This window comes from Lineus longissimus, chromosome 13 (assembly GCF_910592395.1).
Source record: "Lineus longissimus chromosome 13, tnLinLong1.2, whole genome shotgun sequence".
Taxonomy (NCBI): Eukaryota; Metazoa; Nemertea; class Pilidiophora; order Heteronemertea; family Lineidae; genus Lineus; species Lineus longissimus.
Genome location: NC_088320.1, coordinates 7,103,900 through 7,126,736, shown reverse-complemented (window position 1 = coordinate 7,126,736; position 22,837 = coordinate 7,103,900). Strand labels below are relative to the sequence as shown.

Sequence of the window (22,837 nt, the reverse complement as noted above, 5' to 3'; positions counted from 1 at the left end):
GTACCTGCCCACCTCCCCCTCGAAAAAAAAAGAAAAAAAGATTCAATTAAATTCCCTGATGGATCATCTTCCCCAGGAGTACATAATTCATGAATGGTCATTAGAATTATGCACTTAGGGTCTAGTGTAGATTGGTTCATCCTTCAGAACTCGATGTCAGAAAAAAGTTAGTTTTTTTCGATACGAGTCCTGTTGGATTGCTGTTTTGTATTTAGCTTTAAGCTTGTAGTTTGCTTCGAACTCAATACTAATACTTGGATATGTATCATTGATTTGTCATGTTTATGTTCTTTTACTAATCAGTTCTAGTGAGATAACTATCTTATGTATCCGAAAAGAGCAGGTTCTCAGAACTTGACATGCAATATCTATGGCTATGATGCAAGTGTTTGGATGTTTGGAGCTGATGGCCTCTGGCACATAGAGGTAATGAGGTCGGGTGGACTCGGTGGAAGTCTAGGTTAAAATGGCTCAAACACAGTGCAAGATCGTCTTAGCCAGCATTTCCCCTTCCCCTCCCCCTCCGTGGACTAGGCTGGCAATCCTTTGCACTGATCATGCAGTTATCCCTCCAAAAACAAGATGATGTTATTTGTATTGGTCTTTGGATTTGTCTTAATGTAATTCCTCTGTTTGGTTGCACTTTTCGACAGACGATATTCAAATTGTTCGACAAACATGTTACCCGGGCATGCTACATCCATGCTTCCATATCCAATTGTCTTTCCATTGTTATAGCATTCCATGTTGATCTTGTAGGTGTCTTCCCCTCCAGGCAGGGATCTTTGATCTTAGAATGCAGACATAGTAGGTCAAGTTAATTCTTCTGTAGACTGTACTCTCGTGCAATTTGGACATTGATAAGTCTGACATATTTCTTTTGCACACAACTTGTTTGTTGTAAAGGTTTATGCAATGTTTTTTTAGTGAAACAGCCTTTGGCGGGTGGCATGTATTTTGCATTCACAGTATTCCACTTCACTGATAAAATCATCAAGAAAATGCAAAAATTTTCTTTCTGTGTGACAAAATGACAATGATTGAAAGTTGAATGATTTTCTTGCCCTTTGGGTACATGACAATACTGACATTTTCAGCAAGGTTAAAGCCACAAACAATTGTTCATCAGGATTTTGTAGGTAGCCTCTTCTCCTTCAGGTGGATGTCTTCACAATATCTTCCTTTGATAATCCGAAACGATTCACCAGCTTGATCTTGATAGTATTTTAGAGTTCTTCTGATATTTCATTTGAACATCGTGAACTTTGTCATCTGATAACATCAGCTGACCTCTTGGGTTGTCAGCCAACCTCTGTTAGCCATATTACTGATGACGTCCACTGTGTATGAATGAAATATCTCCTCAAAGAAACTATGCTAGTTCTTATTTTTCTTCGACACAACTTCATGTAGACTATCATCTCTGTAATGAAATGGATAAAACAATGTTTATCAATCTTCTCCCTCCTAGAATGACTTCAGCCCAGACGAGTTCGACGACTTTGAGTATCAAGAGTGTATGTCTGATCTTTTCCTTACCCTGTAAGGGATGCTCATGGTTTGATGCCTTCCTTTACATTAAATAGGGTCTTGGCAATGCATCAATGCAACTTTTGATGCTCGTCATGTATGTCCACTCCTCAAGGGTTCGAGTGCACTGATCACACAAGACCTGTACATCTTGTGGTAATGCTATGACATCTGATCACGACTGTCAAAAAGAGGAAATGTTATTTCCCAAGATGTGTCAAGGCAACATGCAAACTTTAATGCTCCCTATCGCAACCACTCTGTTGCACCATGACAGGATTTCACCAAGTGGCTGATAAATTAGTCAATGCATCAACATTTTTGCAGCATCATTGTGTCATAAGCTTGAGGTGGGGCGTGTAAGACAAGCATTGGTATGTAGAAGTAGAGAGCACAGGACCTGGATGGATGGATGGGTGTGGGGTCCCTCTTCAGTTTGTATGCAGCTTATCAGCAAAGACGTTAATGAATTTCAACAAGGAAAATTCATTTATCTGTACCCTGAATGGCTGGGTTATTTCCAAACCCCTCCCATAGCTGGTATATTGCATTAACCACATCCTCACTTCTTTGATTGAAGTTCCGATAATCCTGGTGGGATTTTTCTTCAGGTGAAATGAACTGGCCTGTTGTGCCCTGTGTGTGGGACTCTCTGACGTGTCCAGAAATCCTTAATTCCCTATTTTGGGTACCATTGTGCTGATATGCTGCACGTATTGTGAAGAGTAACCCTCCCTCATTGGCACAAGATGCACATACATTGAACTTGCCTACTTTTGTTCGATTGATTGCATGTTACAAGCCTGGGACCAGGTTCCCTTTAGGTCACAATAATGTAAAGGGTTCTTTGAAACAGGATTTTTCTCCACTCCAGGAGAAAGGCTTTTTTTGCATCCCAAGTTTTATACGGCGCAATAATACTTAACAATAGTGTGTACATATATTATAGATACTACTTACCTAACCTTTCAACAACATTTAGTTTCTTTGAAAAAAATTATCTGAAGCTTGTTGGGAAATGGTGCAATGTTCATTTCATTTTATCAGAGCAACAGTCATTTATGATGTATTTACTAAAAATATATGATGTTGCATATTTGCAAAATGTGTAAGATTACGCAGACACACCCAGATGGCATTGGCAGTGTACAGATAAGTCTCATTAGTAATTCATTTCTAAAATTTTTGAAGTTTTTTCAAAGTTTGTTTTAACACTTAGAAAGTAGAAAATACAGTACACTGTAGTCTTTAAGCATGCAAAGGATCAGTGAAATCCTGGGGAGCGTGGGAACGATTTTGACCGAGCGCCGAACTTGGGTCACCATGATAATACGACGCAAGGCTGTCACCTGTGACATTTATTATCAGGTTAAGCATGCTCTTTATTTTTGTCCTGGTTGGTATTATATCGCAAATTAAAGAAGTCTGACTCCTGGATTTCACCAGCTTAGTACAATAGTTTATAATCATAATCCATTAAAGACCCAGCGTATTTCTGTCACTGCTTCATTACAAATTTTCACATCGACAGTTAACATACCACATGTGCTGATATTTCCTATACAAAAAATATATGAATTTGGTATATGCCATTGCATTATATCAATTTGACTATCATGATAATACATCAGCAGCAAAATAGTCTGGACTATCATGATTATAAACGTCAAAATAGCTTTGACTATCAAAATTATAAACAGCAAAATAGCTTTGACTATCATGATTATAATCAGGAATGAAAAATCCTTGTTTCAAGTCGTCCAACTAAGGCCAAAGCAATCACTGTTGTTTCACATGGTGCAAGGTAAAAGAAAAAAAAAGGTGAGGCATAATCTTGCCTTCTCCTGTCTTAGTACGAATCCAAGAAATTATTTCACTTAATATCTCTGATGTTCTTTTTTAGATTGAATCCCAAAAGTTAACTTTCCGGGAGAACGCCAGGGCGAGGACAGAACACAAAAGTACGAGTAGCACAGGAAGTCCACGAAAAAGCCTTACAGAGGACGACGTTTCGGAACCATCAGATCTGAATGATAACAACGAAGTTGCAGAAATACCCTCAGATTCTGCATTTGCCGCACCAGAAACAGCAGAGAAATGAACACAATTTGCGGAAAGATTGATATGATGTTTTGTACAACAATATGCAGGAAGTTATTGCCAAGCTGACTAAACTGAAAAACTTCAAATTTTGCTATGTTAAACGTTGGCGAGTTTGGCATTACCATTGATTTTAACCACAAACTGATTGTTGAATGTTTCTGTACATTTTCGGATGCACCCAATAATCAGCATTTCACAGGAACTCGACAACTATACCTTAGTGCTGGCCAGGCAATAACTCCCACTGCTCTTCCTGTAGGGATACAACTTTGTGCAGAGAAGTGCTGTTATTCCTTCATGTCAGAACAAAAAGTGTGTTTGAAAGTGCAACTGGTTGACAAAGTACAACTTTGGTGTTCCTTTCTGTGTTGGCAGTGTTATGGCACTTGTCATAAAGGTCAGCCTCAAGGTCACTTCGTGACATGCGGGCCTAACAGTCAACCACATACTCTTCCATTTAAATTGTGTCACATTTATGGTGAATTGGTGGGCAAAAGAACTTTCATATAATTTATATACGCATGATACAGGCAGTACCTAAAAACTCTAAGAATTATGCATCATTTCACGTACAAAGAGTAATTTAATAGACTGAGAAATTGTAGATTTGTAACTGCTAGTACTGCCATCTATCAAACATTGGTTGAGCCATGCATGCACTGTGCCATATCAATACATTTAAGAACTTGGGATCGTTTCAAAAAATGTTGTGATATTAAATTGAAATTGAGAGAAAAATGACTGAGGAAAATGATTTCAAAATATATTTTCTGTGTTTTTCGCTGTTTGCTGTGGCAATAAATGTACCGACAAGAATCGAGAATTGAGCCCAAGTTTTTTAATGTGTGATCTATAATCACGAAATTATAATTGTAGGATGCCTTGATTATGGATTATAGAGATAGAGAACTGTTCAATAGGAGAACCTTTATTTACTATCATGATAATAAGAAATGTTAGATTATTATGTGTTTTTCTATATGTGTAAATCATATTTATGATAAGCTGGCATCTCTATAGGTTGTTCCAAATACCTCAGTTTGATGTTTCGAAAATTTCTAATCTTTGAAAATTTGATTGGAGGTAAAAAAGCCTAGAAAGCAGATCTATTAGTTATAGACATATTGCTAAAAACTGTCGCGTCATGACATATTGATGGTCATTACCTTATTGTTGACACCATGTTGAACTCTGATGTCACCTCAGATTTTGACGACCAGTATCGCGGCAGCATGACATCATGGAACAACATGTTCACAGATTGCGCTGATCACCTATTCGACTGACCTTGGAACAGCCTATGAATTTGATATTTGTAAAATGTATAATGTAAATTAAATTTGAATTCTTTGTCAACATTCCACTGTAACTATTTGTTTTTGTTAAGATTTCTGTCTCCAAAGTAGTATAATGATTTCGTCAAAATGAATGTAAATGATAAAATTCGACTGGGTGTAAATAATACAGAAGTAGTCAATTAAATGTAAATCTGTATTGCATGAACTGTGGCCATTTATTTCGCACGGGTATTTCTTCTTATCCGATTTCATTTCATGAGTTTATTACTAACTTGGTGAGGGATTTTGTTTATAAGTCAGTTTAATACAAAGAGTCAGTAACATGGATTTGGATCAATCCATCGGTTAGTAATGAATTGGAAAAGATTACATAACATGTTGACTTTTCATGTTAAAGGGACTATGATGTCAGTGAAAGCCTATAGTGTTGTAGGGGTACCCAGACTTGCAAACAATTGCAATTTGTTATCATAGCCCCTTTATCATTTACAAATGTTTGCTTTTGTAATGAAGTCATTTCTTAATAGTTGAGTCTGGTTCTTCACTTATGATAGTATTGTTACTAAGTTTATTTATTTAGAATTTCACTCCCAGGGGTTAACAGGTTAAGGGTTTTTACTCTATAATTTTCTAGAAATCATACTTTATAAACATGAATCGGTGAGCTTCAGTCAGTGCATCTTGCATGTATGATCATTATGCTAACATGGTCAGTTTTATAACTTCATGAACATTACTTTCAACGGTTTTCAACACACTTTTCTTACTTGGCTTCTGTGCTGTAAAGATATGTTGCATCCTGTGGATAGGTTCTGTATCACACACTAGGAGGCGCCTCCTTACTTTGCGGTGTGCACTTGCTTGTAACTGTTATATATGTGTACCTGAAGGGATACTGCAGTCATGCAATTAGGATATGAGCTGTTAATTTGGTTTTCTTATTACATTTAGTATTTCCTGTTGGAAAAAAGCCCCAGATTTGGGGGCAAATGACTATCGGATATGGATGGGACAGCAAGGTACATCCTGAACATGCGGAGAGGGATGATACCGTTTGAGTTTGTAGTTGGTGCACTACATAAAAGAAAGACCAAGTTTGGGAAACCGGTTAAGCTTGTTAAATCGGTCAGCTAGTTCCTATTGAAGGGGACTCTAAGCAGGGGCTAGGAGGGCAACTTGATGGTCTCCAGGTGGCCACATTGCACTGAGAAGGAACTTAGTTTTATTTGACGATTGGCAAAAAGATGTGCACAGGCGTAAATGGAGCTAATTGTGGATATGCCCTTTGTTCGCAGCACGAACAATAATTGACCTTAACCTGGCTCCTGTCTGTGGTCTCTCAGCATGACATGACCAGTATCCCTTTCATGGTATTTCATGCACATTACGTGTTATCAGTGTCACGTGTTGATGGAATCGAACAAAACAAAAATCGGACAGTATTATTTAAGAAAAGTTAACGGGTTAAATTGTTATAGGGTCGCTTTTGTTTGAAATCAAATCAGGTTAGACCTTACTAAGTTAAAAGTTTCAATTTTGCAAAATATATGATTATATAATTTTATTCAAGTCAGTAAGTGTAAATTGATAAGTGATTGTATCCTGCAATGCATATAAGCTTGAATTTGACAGACAGAATTTGAATTATTCCGAGGAAATGTTTGGCTTCATATATATATGATCTGTATGTAATTTATCCTTCATACATGTATAACTATCTCGGTTTTATCACAAACCCTAAGCAATACACTGCTTGTGATTATTGTCAAAGACACCTTGAATGAAACAAGGTTGGCAACCGAACTGGTTCCGTTTACACATTTTAAAATGATGGTGCCGATACTTCTGCTCTATCTCTGAATGGAAGAAAACTTTCAATATTATTTGATATATTGTGGTGCACCCTGTAGAATATGTCAAAACGCAAGTGAGAACGGACTTATCCAGGAGTCAACTGTGTTCCAGTGTGAACATTTTTTAAAGATGGGCATCAACTGCGGTAAATTTGCGCTAGGGAAAATTTCAGCAATAAGTTTTCATCTCGGATGTCCTCGTGCTAGGTACTGTTGATAATCCTGATTACCTTGATAGCTGGGGGAACCTAGCCTACCTAATTTACCTTTAATCTCGGAGCGAAAGACTTTGCTAACAGCCAAGATGATATTATTATTATCTCCCTCCTGAGGCAATAAACCTCGTGCTGACTGCTGGTATAGAATGAGCATTGAATTATTTTCTCATGGAATAAGTGGAAATGTGTTGGACAAAGTGAGGTGGGGCCTAATATTTTTAGCTCTCTTGCGCAGATTTGTCGTAATTGTCATTGTCAGGTCTATTTGTCCTTTGATGGAAAAGCTGTTGATAAAACTTATATCTGTCGGCTGTTGATAAGACTTATATCTGTCGGTGTTACTTCATGTGTTGTTACTGTTGAAACTTGGGCAGCTGACTGATAAATTAAAGGCACACTGCACTGAATGATTTGTGACATTTATCGGACTCTTTAAAGGACAGAAGCATGTTATATCCAGTCAAGCATTCACAATAGCAGCAGTTGATTACCAAAACAACTTCAAGATTTGAAATTATCAAAGACAAAGTGTCATAGTTTTGCACAAAAACGAATTGATCAGTGAAGAGTGTCTTTAAACCTACTATAGTTTTCCTTCTCCTTGTAATACTGCTGGTACAGGGAGATAGTGAAACAGTGTGAATCTACTGTTACCTCATTATTCGTGTGAATTGATGTGTTTATGGGAACAGACGTTTGGGTACGTCCATTTTGCTGACATTGCTTTGCTTGAATTTTTGATGGTCGAAATTGAACACTGACAGTACTAACCAGAAATATTTGTTCAACCTGCTGTAGTGGACTAGAAACCTATCCAAATAGCAGCTTTTTCCTAGTATTTTACTAGTAGATCCATCATCAGTTAATTAGCAATACAAGAACGGATGATTTTGACGTGCAGGATGGGATTATAATTGTCAAACTCAGCTCTACTTGTCGCAGCTAGGCTTATGCTTTTGAAACAGGTTGATGTATTCCGGACACAGAGATTGTATTCTTTGGTAGATTGTAAATTCCATGCATTAATTATTGCTCCATGCCTTGAAAAATATATGCGCATGATATACATGTAGTAACCAAATAATGCAGTTATAGATTTTCAGCAGAATGGACTGCCCTTCACTACATTTACATGTACTAAATGATTTGGTTCACCTCAACTTGCCGTCGCCTTGCTGTATATTTTGTCATGTGTTTGTTACATTGATGCACATGGAATACTGGCAAGGTTGTGGTGGACTGAGTCCTACTTGTCGTACATTCACTTAATTAATAAAAGGTGTTTGACAGATGGTGATGGAATCACGACTTTCGCCTTAGTTATTATCATGATACATGTATGTCTTTGAGGAACTTTATTTTGTGTTTTTCTTATCGTTCTGGCCAAAGGGACTTTCAGTTGACTTATAGTTAATTTAATGACAAGAGGTCAGCCAAGTGCCTTTGGCAAGCAGATCTATCTGAAATAACTCCATCATGATTGGGTAATTTGATGAAAAATTGTCCCCTCTTAGCCCAGTGTATAGCCTCGATCCGCAACGCTGTACATCGCGCCTATGTGTGAGCTCGAAAAAAGCCAGGGATTCCAGCCCAAACGCATTTAAGCTTAAATCATGATAAAAAACAGGAAAACCCCTCGGTGTAAAAATAGTTTGACGTCACAAAGCTAGCCAACCTATCAGGTCATTGTTTCGTGAACCAATTATTTTCGCAATAGGCACCTCGCACTACGTCCCTTTTTGGAACTGCACATACCCAAAGTGTCTCCAGGCTTGTGTATGATCTTCACATTCAAGTGTTGGGGTGTGAAAATGTAATGGCGCGAAGATACATACACGGCTCTAAAGCAATCCGGATACTAGGGCGGGGAGGGAGGGGAAAGCCAATCCACTGCAGTGGCTCCAGAGCCTGCCATCGTACACAGGGTTTACATTAACCTGTACACGCCAAACTGTCTTCCTTCTGGGTGTCCATGCGAGACGAAATACAGTTCGCTCAATCACCGCCAGGATACACTTTGGATCTGCACATACCCAAAGTGTCTCCAGGCTTGTGTATGATCTTCACATTTAAGTGTTGGGGTATGAAAATGTACAGGCGCGCACGCCCGGGCTCTCAACCATCCCGGAGAAACATGCCCTACTTCATAACTCCTTTCCCAATACTTAAACAAAATTAACTAATTAATCCGCCATAATTAATTATTAATTAGGGACTAATTAGTCCGGAATTCGAAAATGAGAAATTGTAACTTAAATTCTAACATTGCTTTATTATAAGAACTCAACACTGTATTTTAAATTCCACAGAAGATTACACGGTATGGTTTTAGTATGATGATGCATGTAGCGAAAAGGCGAGGCCACACTCTAACCAACACAATCATGCAATAATTACAATACGAAAATGCAAAAAAATATACATCGAAATCTGCTCAAGGGAACGCTGCTGGGAAATTATCAACATCGCCAAACTTACTGTAAAGTGTTTTAACCGCTTCTGGCCGACGAGAACTGTCAGCCAGGGCTTCGGACACATTAGCCGCTTTTACCAAAATATCTGACCGACTGTAGTACTCTGCTGATGCCTCTGTGAACCAACCAACATGAGACATTACTTCCGCCGGGCTTGAAGCTGCCCCCGACAGAAGCAAAGTAATGGAGCAGCCGGCTCTTAAGCCGTGAGGGGTCTCACCCTGGTTGATCCCCAATGTATTTAGATAAATCTTTAATCTATCGTAAATTGCACTGTACGAAATAGGCGCATCCAACACTACACCGGCTTCTGAGACTGGACGGAATAAATATCCGACCGTAAGATCCACCCCCCAGGTTTGTGCCTTGGAGATATACTGCTGAACTCCCTTTACCGGGCAAATAAGATGATTTGGACATTCTTTAACAATGAAGGTATTCACTTTGTTTACCGAAAACGATTTCCCATGGGAATGAGAGATTACAAGACCTGATCCATCGGGTAAGCGTTTAACTTCCTGTGTTTTTAAAATTCCCAAATCACTCGCCCTATCCCCGGCAAAGAACTGCATCTTGAGAAAAGCTTAGTCTCTGGACAAAACGAATTGCTCCCTAAGGGATAGATCTGGTCTTTTAATCTGGTTATCGATATATTTTGAAATAGCTTGAAGCTTATCCATGAACAAGGGTTTTGCCTGCTTGGCAACTACGTGCGAGAAACCTTGCTCTCGTTTGACACACTTCAAATACGATTTCACAGGAGGTGAATCAGCCGGATTCCCAACCCCGGAGAAAATATCCCACGTGCTGCCCCTGTCGGTTTCTTCAGAAATAATGGATTTCAGGGACCGGACTAATCCTTCTAACGTACCGAAGGCAAGACGGGTAGGACACCCACAGTGGAATTTACCATGATGCCCGAGGAATATACAGGAAGCATTATGGATCTGTGTCCTACCGGCTTTGTCTTTCCATACTAAAAATCGTGTTAGATCTTTTGGAGAAACCCGTTCCAGGGTTGGCCTCTTAGGCAGTTGTGCCAAAAATTGCAACAGCTCGTTTTTTAGGGATTGCCTTTTCTTCATAAGGGGGGTTGCGGAAGCCGCCTTATCCAACTCCTGGAGCCGCTTGTCAATTGCCCCCATGTCAACGCTGATTTTCTGAAATAAATCAAGATTAAAGCGTCATCCACAGAGTATATTCGAAGGATATCGCACATTATGATGTGCAGCTAATTCGAAAAGCCATTAATGGCCATCTCAAACCGACGTTATCTCTGATGAACCCCTGCTTGCAGGGATAATATACTACGCCCTTTTCTCCTTTAACCCCAAGGCAAACCTGTGAAATTATCCTGGGCTTTAATAGTGGCCACCATATTGGCGCGGGTGACGTCATGGGTAGCACAAGCGTGCAAACTGGGATTTCCTGCTGGATCAAAAACTGAATAAGGGGTAGAATGACAGCGATAGGTGGGAAAACGTAAGGATTTAGCTCCTTAGCTATTTCCTGGGCGAAAACATTTTGACCCGCTGACAGAGGTGAAGGGTGCACGGTAAAATGTCTCAAAACATCGCCCTGTATTGAACGCATTGCATTTGAGTCACATGCCATGAGGTCTACTCCGTGCGGGCCATAGAGTAACTCCAATTGGAACCATTTTTCACTTGCCAACATAGTGTCCTGAGCTAAAATCGCCCTAGAAGGAGCATCTGCTGGATTTTCTGCCGAAGAAATGTACTGCAAACGTAAATCAATATTTAATTGCTGAGTAAGATGAAACAATTTTATGAGCATTTCATTTAAGGCGTTGTCCTTGCAACCCTTGTTATTCCACGACGAAACTAGGCTTGTGTTATCTACTTTAACGTCTACCCGGTGGTCTTTTATATTTGTACTCAATGCTAAGAGGGAAGAATAGAGGGCGTCGGCCTCTTTGACATGAATCGGCCTTATATCATCTGCAGCCCAATAATCACCTAAAGTATGACCAACCTGTGGCCCTGATAGAGTGACCGCGCCATAGCGATATCCCGAAGCATCAGTAGCCAGAGCGTAATGTAAATGTTTTTCTGGTCTCCAAGAAAAATACCCATGCCAATCATTCAAAAATGCCCAGAATTGTATCTCGTCCCGTAGGGGGCCAGAGATTGGGATGGTTTTACTGTTTTTCGAAGCTTTGGCTATTGCGCTAAACAACTCTCTCGTAAATAGTTTTGCGGCCGGAAAAACCAACATCATAGAAATGCATTTACCCGCGAATCTTTGTAGCGTTTTAAGGCTGACGAAGGGCTGACGAAGAATTTCCTCGCGCAAAACCTTAAACTTCTGTTTCTTATCAGATGGCAGAAGAAACGCCTGCCTGCTAGAATCTACTAGAAACCCTAAGGACTTGAGCGCCATCATAGGTTGCAAAACACATTTTGGCAAGGAGAACGTGTAACCTAGTTCTGTAAGGATATATAATACCAAAAAGACCCAAAGCAAAGGAATGCTTGACGCGTCAATATTCTTAGGGACCACGTAGAATCTGTCGTCAATATACTGGATGGTTGGGATCCCCAAATGTCTTAAGAAGGTTGTAGCTGCATAGCCTACAGTTTGATAAACATAAGCCGATGATTTCCATCCGAACGGAAGCGTCGTACAAACTAGGTACCAACCTGCCCATTCCATGCCAAAATACGTTTGCGAAGTTTGCGATAATTTAATATGGTCATACCCCGATTTCTCATCAGTGGCAAACATGAGAGCATCTTTGTGTACCAATCGCGGTACTTCTTTCAATGTATCTAATGTGAAGGGAGAATCCTTAATCCACAGGTTAAGGAATCTCTGGTCATTGCATAATCTCGGCTTTGAAGGTTCAACTACCAAGGGCATGACTACTTTAGGGGGCGGACACTCCCCAACTTTACCCCAAACTCTGACTGAACCTGCTTTGATTCTATCATTCAAGGTTTCGGAAATAAAAGCAGCTTGTTTCTGACAATGGACAGAGTTAGGAAAAAAAACTAACTGGGGGTTCGTTTGAATTGTATTTCTGACCCTTGAATTCACCCTTAAATGGCCTAAAGAAAGAATGCACGTCAACCCCTTTTTCCAACCAAGTGTGAACCATCTCGCTCTCTGGGAAATCGTTCATTATGGAACTCCAAAGTTCAATATTTTGATGCAATTGTCCAGCGACAAAGTGTTCAGGGTCCCTTAAAGGCAAAGTGTCCAAAGGCACCGGAGTTTTTTGTAGAAGTAATACATCATTTACAACCTGATTGAGTTTGAATTGTTGAGCTGTGAAGTCAGGAGAAGTTTCCCCAATGGTAGTCCAAGACGCCTGTAACCTCTTGACCTTTTCGGCAGCAATTGGATTAAATTTCACCGCATATTCCCATTCTGGAATCTCTGGCTTAAAGTGCCCCAGTGAGATAGTAGGGGGGGGGATTCCTGCAAGAACCAAAATAAAATGTAGAAACATCTCATTACAGGCGTATCAGACTATCAAAGGGAGAACTTCTCCTAACTCACAGCTCGCGCGAACTAGGTCCGCAAGGGGTAAGATCCCTTGAGCTGAGAGAGAGGAAGATGTTCAAAATCTAAATTGCTTTACTTATTAACAGTTTTCTAAACAATACACTTATACCACTTAGCGTACCGGACTATTTTACCTTAGACCTATTTCTTGTTGTCAAATTGGGCCTTTGCCAACTTCATCTTTTCACATTCTTTGTACCAATGCCCAACCTCACCGCAAAAATTACATGGGCCCGGGTTATTTCTAGCATAACCATAACCGCCATAACCCCTGCCGCGACCTCTACCTCTGCCGTACCCATAACCCCCGCCATATCCCTGACCGTAAGCGGCACCATAGCCACCAAAGCCAAACTGATGCTGGGGAGGTGGGGGAGGCTGCGCGTAAACATGCTGAAGGGGGGATGAGGATACGGCAGAAGAGGTAACCGGTGGAGACTGTGACCTGGAACGAAGCGGCTTTTTTACCAACTTTTTGGCCTTTTTGCACTTGGCTAAAGCTTTCATTATTACGTCAGACTGGCCTCCACCCAATGCGGAAAGACAAAAAGTGGGGATATCAACAGTATCTTTGAAACGTTCAGCTTGTTTGCCGAGCTCGTAAAAGAGGTGCAAATCTTTGTGATCTTGGTCCTTGGCGCACGCCACTAGTTCGTCTAAAGTGGCTAGGATGAGGGTAACGTTGGGCTTTACTTGTAAGGATAAATTCCTCACCTTCCTCAGGACTGCCTCCACCGGTTCTGCCTTTCGGTTCTTTTCTCTCTTTTCTAGTTCTAGAATTCGTTCCCGTAAACGCGGCGCGGTTTCCTCATCCTGTTCTTGACGGTCGAGGCGAGGGGCTTTGGCTACTGGTGCTTCGTCTTCATGCAATTGTTGTCCAACGGGCTGTCCATACTCGTTCGCAACCACAATGGCCGAATGTAGCAGCAGGCGGAAGTTGCCTACCGAATCTTCTCGACCTGACATTCTGAAAAAATCTACCGCATCTTCACCCGTGAGTTCCTGAAAGGCTACTGCTATGTCGGGGACGTCCAATTGTTCGGTAGGGCGGTTGAGGCGTATACGAGCAAGTGGGTCCGGGAGGTCGTCGTCCTTGAAACGGGCGAGAAGCTTCAAAATGGGCAGCAAATCTCTGCCCACTAATGAGTGCCTTTTCCGCAATAATATGTTATTGGAAGCCATGACAGAAAACTTCTAGGAGCGAAGCAATCTAGCCACGGCCTAGAAGGGAGTGAAACAAGATTGCCACCAGACCTGAATTTAAACTCACGCCCAGAGATTATGAATGGGATTATAAAACCAGTTGAAAGGTGTAAAAGCCAGTTAACAAAGGATCTCCGGCGTGCACAAAAGGGCGTGTCACGTAACACGAATCACGCGGCGAGCTTGACGGGAAAGCGCATGTGCGCACCCAACCCTCGATATGTTACATAATGTAAAACCTAATGTTTTGCTGCCCTAGCAGACCTATTTCCATAATGCATTTACCTATGCATTTCCTATACCTCTGTATACATGACCAAACCGAAATGGCCGCTATACCAAATAACCAAACTGCCAAGTAACCTAAAACTTGGAACCTTCACTATAGCTTTATAATAGCCCTTACCGAACTCTAAATTTGGCAAAAGGACGAGCACAAACTTAGAAACGGGATAGCTGTATAGAAAATCTAAAATAGCGAGAAATAGGCAAAAAACGGAGATAATTACCTGAGAGCGCACAAAAAAGCCGACCGTAAGGTGAACATGCGAGACGAAATACAGTTCGCTCAATCACCGCCAGGATACACTTTGGATCGAAGTATTGGTCTATTCCCCTCAAGTGTTAAAGTTTGCACGTCAGTATAATCTCTCTCCCAGGAGCAAAGAGTGCTGCTTCCTCCTTCGAGGTGATCATATCACAAGCCATCCTATTTACACAGTACAATATTCATTGGGAAAGAACTCCTTGCGAGGGGGAATGCAGAAAAAGATCCGTCCATAGTAAACTGTGACAACATCACAACCAGTCTTCAGGTGCTGGCTAGAACACTGCCTTAGAATGATTGTTGCTCCTGAATCTTGCCCTGTGGCAAAATGGCACTCCGCACTCATCCCGGGTTACCGGATCTTTGAAAAATTCTGCAATTTGTGACAGAGAAAGATGTCAACATTATGTCTAAGTGTTGGCATCATTTTGGCCGTAACCGTGGCATAGTTGCTGAGCATTTTTGCCCGAGTGCTGACCTAATGGTGAGGGTGAGGAACGAGGCCGGTCCACTGCATCCGGAGTGTATATTCGGCGTGTGCTTGATGAATGCTTATTATCAATCCCTTCTTTGGCACTGTTGACCAACATAACCACAGGTCCTCTCTCCTTCTGAAGACATGCAGAAAAAGGCTGCTAGGCCTTTGGGAGTACCAAGGCTTTTCCTTGGTGACTACTAAGGCTTTTTTAACTCGATCCATTCACTCAATCAGTGACAAGACAATGACTCGAAATGGATTATCTGGTGTCACATCTACAAGCCCATTGAAAGACAACGTCCAGACGTTTAGTTAAGCCAAATTCCTGTAGATGGCGACACCATACAACTACATGGTATCGTCTGCTCCCTGACAGTTTTGTCCCCCCCCCGGGCTCGGGCTCTAGCTTCGGGCAAACTGCATCATTTGCAAAGTCTCAGCTTTTTAGAGCAAAACACATGACTGTCTCTGCATTCCTTGCCATATTAAGTTAAGCCCGGTTTGAAATTACCGCCGATAAAACTCGTAAGATCACCTCATTATAGTCTGATGTTCAGTAGGTTAAAAACGAGGTACAATCTATTTTCGACTTGGGCGCGGAGAGGATCTTTCTAAGGCAAGTTTTATTAGATACAGTTCACCAATTCAGCTAGAATTTGTCAGAAACACTCTTTGTACTTTTTAGAAAAGAGTAGTACAGCTGTCAATGCGCCAGAATGAGTAATTCTGGTGTTTTTGGGAGTGCTTGTTGGCCGGCCGCGAGTGTGTGTATTGGTCGAACAATGATACATTTAGTGTTACTCAAAAGCGGCGGTGGCAGCACCGTATGGTTTGGAGTGGACGTGGTATATTGGCCTCTTATAGATATGTGGCCTGCTGCTTTTCTCAGTTGCAAATTCCAGGCTCGCATGCTGTAGGCCTAGCGTGGCTTGAGCTAGACTTAAGCTTGCAATAGGCCTGACTTTGCCCAGGGCTCTAGGGTATTAACTAGGACTACATTTACAGGCTACTAGATGGGTGGAGGCATGCCTATTCTTCACCCCACAGCCCGTTATAAAGAAAACCATGCCTATATTTTATAGGAAGTGACTACTTGGCAAGCCCAGCGACTTTTTCTTGTCCTGAATGGAGAGCCGAACTCATTAATATTAAAGTAAAGTCTCCAGCTCGCCAAACAGGGTAGATTTTTTACCTGTTTGGCAAGCCCGGCTGGCCGAACAGGGTGGCTTTTTAGTGCTGTTTGGCAAGCGGCTCTCCAAACAGGACAAAAAAAGATGCCTGTTCGGCGAGCGGCTTGCCAAATAGACCCGGCCTATTTTATAATGAAAGTTCTATGTCCTATTACCCCTCCCCCATGCCCCCCATGGAAACCTGTTTCTGAAAAATGAATTGTCCATGAAATGTATACACAGTTGATTTTGTTTCTTTGTTGTTTGTTTCAGATGAATAAATGTTTAGTAATTGGAGGCTGCGGCTTCCTTGGTCGCCATATTGTTGACAAGCTCTTGGAACGAGGTTGTTCAGTGAACGTCTTTGATATACGAATCACATTTGACAGTGACATGGTGACATTCTTTACAGGTGACTTATGTAAAAAGCAGGTAAGAAAAAAAGCTTATACATGTAAAAGGAAAAAAAAAACTCTATGCGATGATGCATATAATAAAATAAACATGATATGCCATATTATATAATGAAGAAAACACCCTTCCTTTTCTAAAATACGAAATGCTATTTCACATTCCAAAACATAAATACTATGCCCTACTTGATAAAGAAAACACCCCTCCTATTCTAAAATACGAAATGCTATTCCACATTCCAAAACATAAATGCTATGCCCTACTTAAAAAAGAAAACACCCTTCCTATTCTAAAATACGAAATGCTATGCCACATTCCCAAAAAAATTCTATGCCCTACTTGATAAAGAAAACACCCTGCCTATTCTTAAATAAAAATGTTTTGCCATATTCAATAAAGAAAACACAGCCATGCCTTTTCTGAAATATAAATGCTATGCCCTATCTTATGAGGAAACACAGCCATGCCTTTTCTGAAATATAAATGCTATGCCCTATCTTATGAGGAAAACTCCATATCTATGCTAAAATATAAATGGTATACCTTATTTAACAAAAAGAAAAACCTGTGTCTATATTTCAAAACATAAATGATATGCCCTATTTAATAAAGAAAATACACTGCCTGTTCTTAAATAAAAATGGTTTTCAATATTCAATAAAGAAAGCACAGCCATGCCTTTTTCTGAAATATAAATGCTATGCCCTATCTTATGAGGAAAACACCATATCTATGCTAAAATATACACGGTATCCCTTATTTAACAAAGAAAAACCTGTGTCTATATTTCAAAACATAAATGATATGCCCTATTTAATAAAGAAAATACACTGCTTGTTCTTAAATAAAAATGGTTTTCAATATTCAATAAAGAAAGCACAGCCATGCCTTTTTCTGAAATATAAATGCTATACCCTATCTTATGAGGAAAACACCATATCTATGCTAAAATATAAACGGTATCCCTTATTTAACAAAGAAAAACCTGTGTCTATATTTCAAAGCATAAATGCTATCCTCTATTTAATAAAGTATTTACACTGTGCCTATTCTAAAAAAAATATGCCATGTTAAATAAGCATATTTCCTATTTTGAAATATAAATGCTACGCTTTTTTAAATCAGCATATTTCCTATTCTGAAAAATATAAATGCTACAATGAATGCCCTATTAATAACATCTTTCCTATTCTGAAATATAAATGTTATCCCCTATAGAGAAAACAATACTGGCGATACTGATTCTGAAACGAAAATGCCATGCCCTATTCAATCATGAGATAACCACATGAGTATTCTTTAATAAAAATGGATTACCCGTTCTTTTTTGAGGATTTGCTGCCTGCCCTCCAAGGAGTCGATGCCGTCTTCCACGTTGCATCACCACCGCCATCTAGTGACAACAAGGCTTTATTCTACCGTGTCAATTATGAAGGAACAAAAAGCATAATTGAAGCATGCAAAGAGGCCGGCGTGAATGTAAGTTAACTACTACGCGTAAATATTTTGGAGTGATAGGGGCTGGTACTTCTAAATTTGTATTGGTGTGAAGCTGACTCCACCCCCATGCTACAATTTACAAGCGATAACAGGATTGGAAAATGAATTATATTTCTCTTAATAAAAATGTCTTCCTTTATTATACTTGAGGGTGTTAAGCCAAGGGACCAACTCTCCAAGAAGCTTCGGTCTCTTAAAAGCCAACTCTCTTCGTTTAACAATTTGAAAATTGAACTTGAATATCCTACTGCATATGAATTATAACGGTATCGTGTACACTTGTTTACAGATAAATTTGACATGTACACGTGTTATAAATGTCAAATTTCAGGGAATCTGCGTGCATAATAAATGCACTGTTGCAATGTATACATGTATTTCTATTTACCTTTGCCACAAGACAGTACAGTGAACACTGACAGCATTTACCTTTAAACTTATGATTTCAACTGTTCAATTTCAGAAATTGATACTAACGAGTAGTTGCAGTGTTTTGTATGGAGGCGTTGATATCCATAATGCGACAGAGGACTGGCCATATGCAGAAACCCCTCAAGACTATTACACAGAAACCAAAATACTCCAGGAAAAGGTGAGTTGTGTCAAGTTTTCCTTATATACCACATTCCTGAGTTGTTGTCAATATTCGATATTTACGATGTACGGAGTAAGGGTTTCAAAACCTGTATCTCAGGATGAGTATACCATTTACCATTACATCTCAGATTACAGGCACGTAGGTGGAGAGCGGATAACGGCCCCCACCTAAATAGCTTGGTGTACAGTAAACTTTATTTTCTGTTCATTTCAGGTTGTCTTGGCAGCTAATAGCTCAGACTTCCACACCGTAGCAATCCGCCCTCACGGTATATTTGGCCCCAGAGATCCACAAATGGTCCCTACTGCCATAGAAGCAGCAAGGGCTGGCAAGATGAAATTTACAATTGGGTGAGTCGACCTCCTCAGACTGTTGGTACTGGTATTACATGCTGTCGATATCAGCCAGAAGCCGTTTCCCTTTGGCAGTAAAGCTCCTGGTTGAGTTGACAGTAATGTTTAGTTCATGATATGGATTTTTGACATATTGTCTGGCTGCGGTAGAAGAAAAAATGCCCCCCCCCCCCCGGAAAGAGTGTCCGGCCCTATTGTATTAAAGCGGATTATGGTATATGGTTTTATAGATGCCATGACCGCCTGTAGCTGTGGTCGTCATTTCATTTCTCTTTCAGATTATTTGATAAGCATACTGTAGGCTTAAGTGCATTTCAGTCTCAGATTTGGTATACTCTGAACATTAATGAATTTCCCTTTCAGATTTGGGGAGGGAACACTATTGACTTATATGCTGTAAACTTTGTTACTTTTCCCTTTCCGACTGATTTAGTATGCTGAAATAACTCCATTTCGCTTTCAGATTTGGTAAGAACACTGTAGACTTCACCTACGTAGACAACGTCGTGCATGGCCATATACTTGCAGCAGAGAATCTTGGTGCAGGAAAGGTGGCATGTGGAAAGGTTAGTGCCGTGTTGTATTGGATTAAAACCAATTGACTTATCAACAGTTTCGGATCATACAAGGCTTTACACATACTGAACTTCCAGCGGTATTGCCTCCACCCATACGTGCGTTGTCGGGAAGCTGAGCAATGTCAATACATTGAGGGTCAAGATGGGTTTTACATCACTGGTTTTATGCTAGGGCCAAAGTACAATCGTGTCTGAACTTTCTCACACAGACAAGCTTAGAGAGGCTGTATCTGATTCAATTGCATTTTCAGAGTGTCAGTTATAGCCCAAGTCATCTTAACCCTGAATCCGGGCCCTCAATGTATTGACATTGCTCAGGTTCCAGACAACGCACGGCGTCAAGAGGCTACGGAGGCAATGCCGCCGGAACAGTATGTTATAAGTAATCTTGAATTTTAACATTTCTTGACAGGCATACCACATCACCAATGACGAGCCGATATACTTCTGGACGTTCATTGGGAAGATCCTCCAAGGCCTCGGTTACCCCGCTCCAAGGTTCCCCCTGCCGTACACACTGATCCTGCTCATATCCTACGTCGTCGCACTCTTCTGTTTCCTGCTCAAGCCGTTCGTTACAATCAGGCCAACATTTAGCCCAATGAGGGTAAGACTGGCCGGGACTGCGCACTACTATAGCTGCGAGAGGGCCAAGAAAGAATTGGGATATCGCCCATTGGTGAAATTGGATGATGCTGTGCGGTTGACTTGTGAAAGTTATCCACTCCTGAGGTGTGGGAAGTCTTGATAACTGTTTTGATATACATGACGATAATGTACTGTAACTCGAACGTCATTAGATGTAATGATTTTGTTTTTCTCAGGAGGTACATTGATGTATTGAGTGTTAGGCCTTGAGACACTGAGTGTTGTACTGAGGTTCTTGAGTTGACCTACACACATAACAAAAATTTCATGAGGTATATATACCGGTATATATAATGATACAATATGACTGACTAGTCAAGGATGCTACATGAATAAAAATATTTCAATATTGTAAAGTGTCTTTACTTGTTTATTGGAATTCAGTAACTCCTATATAGGCCTAACCTGAGGCCTTCTGATGGTAGGCCAAAGATTAAATTCTCGCAGACAGATCGAGGAGGGATGTGCCCGCGGACGAGCGCCACTATCGGTGCTGAGACAAACCAGGCTCCTGGGCGAGAAATTTCCCAATTTTTTGGGCGGGAATAATTTGTACTGCGCAAGATGTGGTCGTGAATGAGAGAGTAAGTTAACCCGCCTGGTTAGTGTCCGTGCTAAGGGTGGGGTAGGATGGGGGATGGGTGATGTGGTGTGCAATCACTGTCAGATAATTACAGATTTATTCAGTATCTCTTTATTACTGCATTAGGGCAAGTAACTCTTATTATCCGGGATCTCAATTCAGGCACAGGTTGTTTTTTTTTGGGGGGGGGGCAACCTGCTGCGTGATCTCGCTTCAAAAAAATTCATTCAGTTACAAGTTGATTCCCGTGATTTCTAGGCCACGTGCTTGATGTAAATGAAAACAAAGCCTCTCATTGGTCAATTGCTTTGGTGATCTCCGAACCGCACCACGCGAAAACTAAAGGAAAATGCATTATTAATTCTTATTGCAGGTTGGTTTTTTTTTTGGGGGGGGGGGGGGGGAACCTGCTGCGTGATCTCGCTTCAAAAAACTTCATTCAGTTACAAGTTGATTCCCGTGATTTCTAGGCCACGTGCTTGATGTAAATGAAAACAAAGCCTCTCATTGGTCAATTGCTTTGGTGATCTCCGAACCGCACCACGCGAAAACTAAAGGAAAATGCATTATTAATTCTTATTGCAGGGACGACCAGGCCACGCCGACTCTCTACGTCCGGAGTGTACGTCGGGGCTAACTTGGAGGGATACCGACGCACAACGGGTCGGCATGCTTTCCATACATGCATGTAGAAGGAAGAAAAGTGCAGCGCCTTTTTGGGTTTCTAATCATCTCATGCGAATTGGGGAAGTGACTTTTCGCAAATCCCCGAAACGCCAGCGCGAACGCATGTCCCATTGTTCGACATCGTGATCAGGAGCTCGAACAATGGGGTAGGCGTTGGCGTTGGCGTTTCGGTGGCGTTGCGAAAACTCTCTATTATGATTTTCGGCGCCGGGGTAAAGTGAAACCTGCTCTGCAATTTCAATTTGGGAAGAATTAAAACCTGCAAGATTCTTGGACTCATTTTCATGTTTTTGCCATTTGCTCTTGATCATGACGAAAATTGCCCGAGACGAGCCATTCTGTCCACATGTAAGCTATATACTGTAATTTCTTTTCTAAGATTAACAGTCCAGAATATGGCCGCCAAGAATTATTTTTTACCAGTAATGCCCAGCACTGATGATAATTTCCATTGAACAGGCCCACCTGTGATATCACTTGGTGTGGTTAGGGGTTTGGTCTGTTCTGAATGTGTTTCAAACGTGATGTCATCCCATAGGCCTTGATTTATGAGTGGAAATGAGCACGGAAATTGATGATGCCTGTTGTATTGTGTGGCCTCTCCTACATATATGAATAGATAATAAGCCTGGTGTATGTAAAGTTAATCTTAGGAAAGAAATTAAGATCTTATTGGTAAGTGGAACCAGTATACAGTCAATGATTAAATGAACGAATATATCATCAATATTTTCTCTTGCCATGAAATACTCGGAAAGTGCTTAAAGGTCGTGTCAGTGAAAACAACCCTGGGATACACAGACGTCATAAGAGCTCAACGTGTGTTTGTTTAAATTATAAGGGCCGCGCACCCCTTTTCATAGATGTACAAGGAAGAAAGGTTTCAGGCTTTTCGTGGGTTTTATAATGCATTGTTTATCACTATTTACCGGGCACCATGACAACTAAGACGGATTTAAGATGACGCGATCCAAGATTTAGAATAAATCTGCTGAACGTCTCGACGAACACTGTAAATAACATATTTGTAATCAAGTTGTAACGAGTCTTGGAAATCTCTGAGAAAGTCGTT

At 40.7% G+C, this 22,837-nt stretch overlaps 2 protein-coding genes across 16 annotated transcripts in view; both read left to right on the top strand.

Moving 5' to 3' along the window:
• LOC135497791 (uncharacterized) overlaps positions 1-8,304 on the top strand; it is an 83,360-nt gene extending 75,056 nt beyond the window's left edge. For all 15 annotated transcript variants that reach the window (XM_064787711.1, XM_064787705.1, XM_064787709.1 and 12 more), the window contains one exon: positions 3,434-8,304. In XM_064787711.1, coding sequence (XP_064643781.1) covers positions 3,434-3,631 — 198 coding nt within the window. In that variant the 3' untranslated portion in view covers positions 3,632-8,304. The remainder of the gene's footprint in view (positions 1-3,433) is intronic.
• A 7,502-nt stretch (positions 8,305-15,806) lies between these two features.
• On the top strand, positions 15,807-20,851 carry LOC135498092 (sterol-4-alpha-carboxylate 3-dehydrogenase, decarboxylating-like). Its single transcript, XM_064788265.1, has 7 exons — positions 15,807-15,851; positions 16,678-16,836; positions 18,151-18,297; positions 18,782-18,910; positions 19,130-19,266; positions 19,733-19,835; positions 20,260-20,851. Exons 2-7 carry the CDS (start codon positions 16,678-16,680, stop codon positions 20,593-20,595), a joined length of 1,011 nt encoding a protein of 336 aa, XP_064644335.1. The 5' UTR covers positions 15,807-15,851; the 3' UTR covers positions 20,596-20,851.
• The last annotated feature ends 1,986 nt before the right edge of the window (positions 20,852-22,837 follow it).

Excerpts from the sequence above, each read along its gene's own strand:
- LOC135498092 (XM_064788265.1), top strand. The coding sequence starts at position 16,678 with ATGAATAAATGTTTAGTAATTGGAGGCTGCGGCTTCCTTGGTCGCCAT. Across the intron at positions 16,837-18,150 it reads GTGACTTATGTAAAAAGCAG|GATTTGCTGCCTGCCCTCCA; the intron begins GTAAGAAAAAAA and ends TTCTTTTTTGAG. Across the intron at positions 19,836-20,259 it reads GAAAGGTGGCATGTGGAAAG|GCATACCACATCACCAATGA; the intron begins GTTAGTGCCGTG and ends ATTTCTTGACAG.